Source organism: Ahaetulla prasina, chromosome 2 (genome assembly GCF_028640845.1).
Source record: "Ahaetulla prasina isolate Xishuangbanna chromosome 2, ASM2864084v1, whole genome shotgun sequence".
In the NCBI taxonomy this organism is placed as follows: domain Eukaryota; kingdom Metazoa; phylum Chordata; class Lepidosauria; order Squamata; family Colubridae; genus Ahaetulla; species Ahaetulla prasina.
Window position 1 is genome coordinate 146,309,738 of NC_080540.1, and position 8,259 is coordinate 146,317,996.

The 8,259-nt window shown below is 40.9% G+C and overlaps 1 protein-coding gene across 2 annotated transcripts; it reads left to right on the forward strand.

The window, feature by feature from the left end:
• Positions 1–139: 139 nt before the first annotated feature.
• On the forward strand, positions 140–6,479 carry DDX5 (DEAD-box helicase 5). Of its 2 annotated transcripts, none has more exons than XM_058171280.1 (13): positions 140–294; positions 1,545–1,710; positions 1,822–1,918; positions 2,005–2,138; positions 2,228–2,293; positions 2,669–2,810; positions 2,902–3,062; positions 3,224–3,396; positions 3,500–3,610; positions 3,984–4,045; positions 4,123–4,182; positions 5,336–5,560; positions 5,813–6,479. In XM_058171280.1, exons 1-13 carry the CDS (start codon positions 287–289, stop codon positions 6,184–6,186), a joined length of 1,779 nt encoding a protein of 592 aa, XP_058027263.1. In that variant the 5' UTR covers positions 140–286; the 3' UTR covers positions 6,187–6,479. The 2 variants fall into 2 exon arrangements, with proteins under 2 accessions (XP_058027263.1, XP_058027262.1); XM_058171279.1 differs by having other exon boundaries at positions 164–318.
• The last annotated feature ends 1,780 nt before the right edge of the window (positions 6,480–8,259 follow it).

Consider the following 8,259-nt stretch of genomic DNA (forward strand, 5'->3'; position numbering starts at 1 on the left):
AGGCTACAGCGCACGCGCCAGTCGCCTCTAAGTCCCGCCTCCAAGGAAAAGCGGAGAGAGCCCTTCAGCCGTTCGAGCAAGAAGGTAGAGCACAGAAGTGGGCGGGATCTTCAGTGACGTCAGGAGCCGGCTTCCCGACATTCGTGGCGGTGCCGGGTATATAACCGGCATCCGGCTGTTCGGCCACTCCCCATTCAGTCGCCCTCGTCATCGGCTTCAATTTCGGTTGCGGACTTCTCGACCCCCGCTGTTAAAGGCCGCGTTCGTCGCCGTCGTCGTCGTCAACATGCCTGGGTATTCCAGTGAGAGGGACCGCGGGTGAGCCGTGGGGGCTCGGTTGAGTCGGCTCGGCCCCAGCCGAGGCTCAGCCATTTCTTGTGCCGGGTGGCAAGCTGGGGCGTTAAAATGGCGGCGGAGGTTTCAACGCGCCGTTTTCCCCAGCGCCGCCGATGGGCGCGCGCGCGACGGGAAAGGGGGAGGTGTGGGGAAAGCAAACGGCGCCCGAGGCCTCTTTGGAAGGGAGAGCCGAGCGCTTCGAGAAATTCTTGGAAGCCACGGCCGGATGCCGAGGCCTCGGAAACTCGGAGGGGAAGGGGGCGAGGGTAGAATTTTTTGGGGGGGGGTTTGGATGGACGGCGTTGGCGGGAAAAAAGGGACGAGAAGGAAGCGGTGCGATTAAAAGCACCGTCTTGGCCGCATTTTCGTCGAAAGCGGCTTCCTTATGTCTAAAAAAAAATGTCCCCGGCTCCTGTGTTAATGGTTAGCCCCGCCATGCGGTGGCTGAGAGGAAAATCAAAATGCCGGCGGCGGCCGCTTCTGCTGCTGTCGTCTTTGTTCTTCCTCTCCGCCTGCTTCTCCCTTATCCCCGCCCCGGCGTTAAAATGGACGCGCCGACGGAAAATGTGGCGTAGACGGAAAAAAAAAGACAAAAGAGAGGAGAAGCCCTCCTGGATGGAGCCCACTCGACCCGAATCCCTTTTTGTGTGGGAGGGCGCAGAGCCGGTCGGCCGCCCCCTTCATCCCCCGCCATCGCCTCTTGTTTTGCGCCGTGGCGCAGGCAGACAAAAGGGAAGCCAAAGCGATGATTTACTTGCGCGGAGGGGGCGACGCTGCTTTCCGACATAGCGGTCGGGGCTTTTTAAGAAACCCCTTCGGTATCCGCCGGCGCTTGCGCACAAACCTTCCCTCCCACGCCGTGCGAGAGCAGCCTTTTTACCAATCATTTAAAGAAACAATCCTGTTGCTTGAAAAGCCAGCTATCTTGTTGAAACTGGGTAGGTTTCGTAATTCTTTCCCGCCCACTTCAGAGTCTGACGCAGAGAGGGAGTTCCAAACAATTAAGACGTTTGTTTGGAAGATACTGTATAGTTTGGATTGATTTTTTTCCCCCCTGGTTTCTCTGGTGGTGCTTTAGGGCCCACCGTGGATTTATTTTGAGGTTTGGTGATACTAAACAATGTAACAAAAGTTTCGTTTTGTAAAAAAAAAAACAGCATGCCTTAAGCATTTAGTTAATTATTATTTTTGGTAATTTGCCTTTGCAGGTTTGGTGGCCCTCGTTTTGGAGGAAGTAGAGGGGGATCTTTAGGGGGGAAGAAATTTGGAAATCCTGGAGAAAAGCTTACCAAGAAGAAATGGAATCTAGATGAGCTTCCTAAATTCGAAAAAAATTTCTATCAGGAACATCCCGATGTTGCCCGGCGTGCTATGGTATGGAAATGTATCTTGTATTTTAAGTTCTCGTAGTAAGATTGTAGTCTAGAAGCAGTATTGGTTTTTGTAAATGTTATCCACTGAAATGATATTTTGCTATCTTTGCAGCAAGAGATTGAACAATATAGAGCAAGCAAAGAAATCACTGTTAAAGGCCATAACTGTCCCAAACCAGTTATGAATTTTTATGAAGCTAATTTTCCTGGTAAGAAAATAATACCGGTAATGTAGCTTAACAGTTTTAAAATGGGATTTTTGAACTGTTAATTAGACAGGTTCTTTATCTTCTAGCAAATGTTATGGAAGTAATCCAGAGACAAAACTTTACAGAACCAACTGCTATTCAGGCACAAGGCTGGCCTGTTGCTTTGAGTGGATTAGATATGGTTGGTGTAGCACAAACTGGATCAGGGAAGACATTGTCTGTGAGTAATTATGGCTGTTCTTAACATATCTTAAATTAATGAAACATATTTAGAGGATTAACAATCATCCGTTCTCTTTTCCTTAATAGTATTTGTTGCCAGCTATAGTACATATAAATCATCAACCATTCCTAGAGAGAGGAGATGGGCCTATTGTAAGTATTTAAACCTATGATCCTTATTTTGGGAAGAGGGAGATGAAGCTAGTTTTGATTGTCCCTGCAATACAGTAGCATTCTTGGTAGAATTAAGTTGCAATTTGGCTATTTCCTAGTGGGAAAACATGATTGATTAAATTTTAGCATTACCTTTTAAAATCAAATTATGTTTCAAGGCATCTCTTAAATGAAGTAACATACCTTCCAGTCAGTGAAATGATGCAAATTATATTGATTGTAACTAAAACCCTATTGGTACCAATAGGTTTGTTTTTGTACAACTAAGTCTAGATTATAGTATTTAATATAACTTTAAATAGCAACAAGTTCAGTAATTTTGTCTTAATTTTGTATTTGTATTTCTCTCCATAGTGTCTGGTGCTGGCACCAACTCGAGAACTGGCTCAGCAAGTGCAGCAGGTGGCTGCAGAATATGGTAGAGCTTGCCGTTTAAAGTCTACTTGTATTTATGGAGGTGCTCCAAAAGGACCACAAATACGTGATCTAGAGAGAGGTATTAAAAAGGACTGTTTGGCAGATTTCTCATAAACATGATTTAGGAAATTATAGAACTGTGTATCCACTACATTTATTACTACTTTCAGGTGTGGAAATCTGCATTGCAACACCTGGTAGACTCATAGATTTTTTAGAAGCTGGCAAAACCAACCTACGGAGATGCACTTACCTTGTTCTTGATGAAGCTGATAGAATGCTTGACATGGGATTTGAACCTCAGATCCGAAAAATTGTCGAACAGATTAGAGTAAGTATCAATATTCATACTTAATATGTGGAATGATAGGTAATTATGCCTTGGAACATGCTTGTTCCAGGTTCTGTAGGTAGTAATTGAAGTAGCTAATATCAATAGCACTTAAGACTTATATACTGCTTCACATACATTAAGTGTTGATTTTCTTCTAGCCTGATAGGCAGACACTGATGTGGAGTGCAACATGGCCTAAAGAAGTTAGGCAGCTTGCAGAAGATTTCTTAAAAGAATATGTACACATCAACATTGGGGCATTGGAACTAAGTGCAAACCACAACATTCTGCAGATAGTGGATGTTTGTCATGATGTAGAGAAGGATGACAAGTAAGTAAATTTGATTGACTTTCTTCATAGTGGTGGCATAGATTTGATTTTTATGTGGTATACTTGAGGTCAATTTTATCACTAAATACTTTTATTGTAATAGGCTTATTCGATTGATGGAAGAAATTATGAGTGAAAAAGAAAACAAGACAATTGTGTTTGTGGAGACCAAAAGAAGATGTGATGATCTAACAAGAAAAATGAGGAGAGATGGGTAAGCTATACCCTTCTTTAAAATAATTTGAAGAAATAGGCTTTACACCTGAATTAATCTCCTTCATCTTTACTTCTCTAATACTTTAGTAGTTCGCTCCTAGTCCATTCCTGTAGCCTTTCTCTAGCCTTATAAGCCAGAAATTGAGTACTGAGAAAGAAGACCTAATTGGATACTGTGTCTTGCATAAAGCAGTACTGTCATACTCTCTTTAAAGAATGATTCTGCCAACACAGCAATTTGTTCCTGCAAAAAATGGAATATTTTTTCGTGCGGGAATCTTATACATTTCTGATTGATGTGACAAATGGTACTATCAGTGAGCTACTGGTTTGAAAACATATTTGGTATATGATGTTAAATATAATTGCAGGTGGCCAGCAATGGGTATCCATGGTGACAAAAGTCAGCAGGAGAGAGACTGGGTTTTAAATGGTGAGTAGAAAGGATAATAAACAATGATTGTGCAAAATACTTAGTGAGAAGAAAACTAACCTGGCCATTTCTTGCAGAATTCAAACATGGGAAGGCTCCTATTCTGATTGCTACAGATGTTGCCTCCAGAGGTCTAGGTTAGTATAACTCTAGTCTTGGGTGATACACAGTTTTTTTTTAAAGAAAGTTAATTGCTTTCTTTAACCTCTGCGTTTTTCTAAGTTTTTTCACATAAAGGTGCAGTCTTTGTGGCAAGGCCTAGGCATGACTATCGGAGGACTCGAGGGGGATGGAGGTCTAGTGGAAGTGATCGTCTGGACGCTTCCAGTCCAGTAGAGAGGTGAAAGTTGATCATTGTGTGCCAGTAATCTTCAAAAGGCAAAGACTAAAACTACGGTCCCATAAACTGTTCTCTCAAACGGTAGCTTCATTCACGGTTCACTTTTGCCCGGTTATTTCTACTGTTCCATGCTTTGCATGACTTGCCATGGTGCACTGCTGTTTAGTCTGTGTGCATATTGTTTGCTGTGGTCCGTGAGTCTTTGGATTTCAGTGAGTTTGCTGAAATGTTGAAGAATAATCAAACTTCAGTGGCCTGGTATTTTTTCCCCAACCTTTGAAATGGAGAGAGCAGCTTTAAAATGTACTGAGCCTTGAACAAATTGGTGAGTACTGGCACATGAAATTTGAAAGTCCACCTCTCATTTACAAGTTGGGGTGGGAAAGCAAAGTGGCTTTTCAAACCTGGAGTTCCTCCGTCACCTATACCCTAACCGTCATGTCGAGACCTGCCAGAGAGAGAGACACTCAAGTGAACGCTGGCTTCTTGGAAGCTCTTGCCTAGACGAGACACACTGCATGAAAACAACTTGATGACCTTTCGGGGACAGGTATGTTTTTCTTGCAGCTGCGGTTAAAAGGTCTTGGCAAGATGAGCAGTGTGGCCCTCTTTTTGAGCTTCTGGTGCGTGGCAAGACCTCATGTTTAAAGTGAGGTCCTTGGGAGCACATGAAGAGGCTACTGTGAACTTATTGGTCCTACTGCAAGAAGCGTTCAGATGTCACTTGACTTGTAGGGGCACTCTGGTAAGGATTTAGATCATGGGATAAATTACAAAGAAGTTCAGAGGGAAAAGTGCATCGATGCTCAATTTTTCTTTTTGGAATAATTAACATTATTTTCAGCAGTTACCATCTTAAGATCTGTTACTATCTAACTTGCTTTTTCATCTGGCTGTTGTGGTGTGCAAAATTTTGTACATTACTTTTGCTGCACTGCAACACTTTACAGATGTGGAAGATGTGAAATTTGTCATCAATTATGACTACCCAAACTCCTCTGAGGACTATATCCACCGAATTGGACGAACTGCCCGCAGCACCAAAACAGGCACAGCATACACATTTTTCACACCTAATAATATAAAACAAGTAAGCGACCTCATCTCTGTACTTCGTGAAGCTAATCAAGCAATCAATCCCAAATTGCTCCAGTTGGTTGAAGACAGAGGCTCAGGTAATTATGACTTATCTAACCCATTGATTCCTAATTGCCTTTTGGCTTAAATATGTCATTATTTTTGGTAATGGTGCCTGGCAAAGATACATTTTTAGTGTTTTAATTGTACTATGTAAAGATGTGTTGAATCTGAGCATGTTTGTATCTGTTGAATGAGGGAAGTACTGTAAGTCTCCAAAAAGAGCCCCTTTGGAGGAAGAAGCTTGGGAGTAAGGGAAGCTCCTGTTAATTTGCTTTTTCATTTTACAGGTCGTTCCAGAGGGGACCGCCGTGACAGATACTCTGCGGGTAAAAGAGGTGGATTTGGTTTTAGAGAAAGGGAAAACTTTGAAAGAACCTATGGTGCAGTGGGCAAGAGAGACTTTGGAGCAAAAGCACAGAATGGTGGCTTTGGTGCTCAGAGTTTTGGTAACGGAACTACCTTTGGTAACAGCTTTGGAGCAGCTGGCATGCAAGGTGGATTTAGGGCTGGCACTCCAGCCTATCAAAATGGCTACGACCAGCAGTATGGAAATAACATGGCAAACATGCACGGTGCAATGAACCAACAACAGTATGCATACCCTACAACTGGTGGTACGCCAATGATAGGTTATCCAATGCCAGCAAATTATACCCAATAACTTAGTCTATTTAAATGTCTTGTTTTTCATAATTGCTCTTTATATTGTGTGTTGAGAAAAGATAGTTATTTAATATCTTATGGAACATGCAGAAAGGTCTGCGGTGCAGCAGTAACAATGGTGCACTTTTTCCGCTATTTAAGTTGAATATTCTCTACATTCCTTGAATGATTTTTAGTTTTTTGTACTAGAAAATGCAGACTGTGTTTTCACAAAGTAAATGTACAGTGATTTGAAATAACAGCAACTGGAGGCATTGCATGGCCTTCCAATAAAGGTATTTCAAAACAGAATTTTCTTGGTATTTGAGTGATTGTATTGGTCTAACCCAAAGCTAGTTGGAGTCTAACCCTAACCATAACCTACAAAGCACGTATTTGATGCAGTGGCTGTGAAATCTTTGGAAACCAAAGAAAGAACTACCTGTATCTCTTTTGAGACCGACTTGGCAATTCTTGGATGGGGATGAGCAGGAATCGATTCATTATGTCATTGGAAAATATTGCTTGCTTCTTTCTTCCAGCACTGCTTTGTGCAGCTACATGGGAAATAGACTGTTACTGGGCAAGTTGAACCTTCAATAAAGATGATTTTGAAAATTTATAACTGGGTTCCTGAATTTTGGGGAATAATTCAAAGGGATACTAAACATTCTCATGAAAACAATACCTTTTAATAAAAGATGTCAATAGTAAAGGTTCTCCTATACTGGGTGTTTTTTTTTGTCCCCGGACTTAAACTGCTCTCCTTGCAATATAAACTTAGATTCCTGATATGGGCAAATTACAGCTTCAGATACTTAAGGGTCTAAAATGGTTTTGGAGTTAGATATGTTCTAAATACAACCTGAAGGCTGAACACTATGCCAAACATACTTCTAGAGATTTTGGGCATTTGAGTCAGTGTTGACTCCTGTCTACCTTAGCTAAGTGCAGTTTTTGGCAACATTACCTGTCCTAGGACTGACAGAGTGACTGGCCCAAGGCCATCCAGCTAGTTTTGTGTTTAAAGTTAGGAGCCCATGATGGATTTTAGGCTCAAATATCCAATAAGTTAAGAAATAAACTTGTGCTTCAGGTAAACGTAAATATTTGAGTTAACATGTTTCAACTTGCCCCATAATGTGATTCTGTTGCATAATAGAAATTTCCTCTGGCCTATTGAGTCACTGATTATGTCAACCCAAATTTTAATTTGTATAGTAGGTTTCAAGATGTTCAAGGAGATAAATGAATTAAAACAATATTGGCACGGGACAAGAACCTAGTTATTTAAAATTGGCCTTAAGCATTCAAATAGTACTGAAGTACTTATCTTCACGGTTGAAACCTATAACCTTAAAATATGCATGCAATATTTCAGGCTTCATGAAAAATACCAAATGCAAAGTACAGATGTGATTTTAAATATAAGTGAAAATATTCTAATACATAGCACACTGATTTTTTTCTAATTTTTTATTTGTAATATAGTAGTCCTGTGTAGTGTTTAGACTTTTTCATGGTAGTTGAGAATAACCATTGTCTTGCATCTTTTTTATGTAGCCTGTATGTAGTTGGTTCTACATGGATATAAAATGTAGATTTTCTCCTCTGCTGAGGTAGGCTGACTTTTTTCCTCTTGGATTTAACTGAAGATACTCTATTGCTATCTTGAATCTTAAGATAGAATACTAAATAATATCTTCCCAAATCTTTGCCCTTTAGAAACAGACAGTATTGCCTTCTGGTTGACTATATAATCTAAATTTTACTCATTTGATTTCAGGCTAAAATTACCTGTTTTCAAGAATGCAAAAAAAACTATCCTATGAATTGTCTCCTGGTTTCTAACTTGGTGCCTTAATCACTAACCAAACTGTCTCACATCATTAATAAGATTTTACATTTTTACATCTTCACTCTTAAATCTTTATCTGCAACGCTGCAGTTTGGCTACTAATGAAATATTAGGGATATTGAGAAATCAGGCCTGTTAAAATTCAACGGATTTGCTAAAGTGAAGAGCTATAATACATATACACCAGGGGTGTGCAATTGGTTTTGTGCTGTAAATCATCTTATCACAATCATG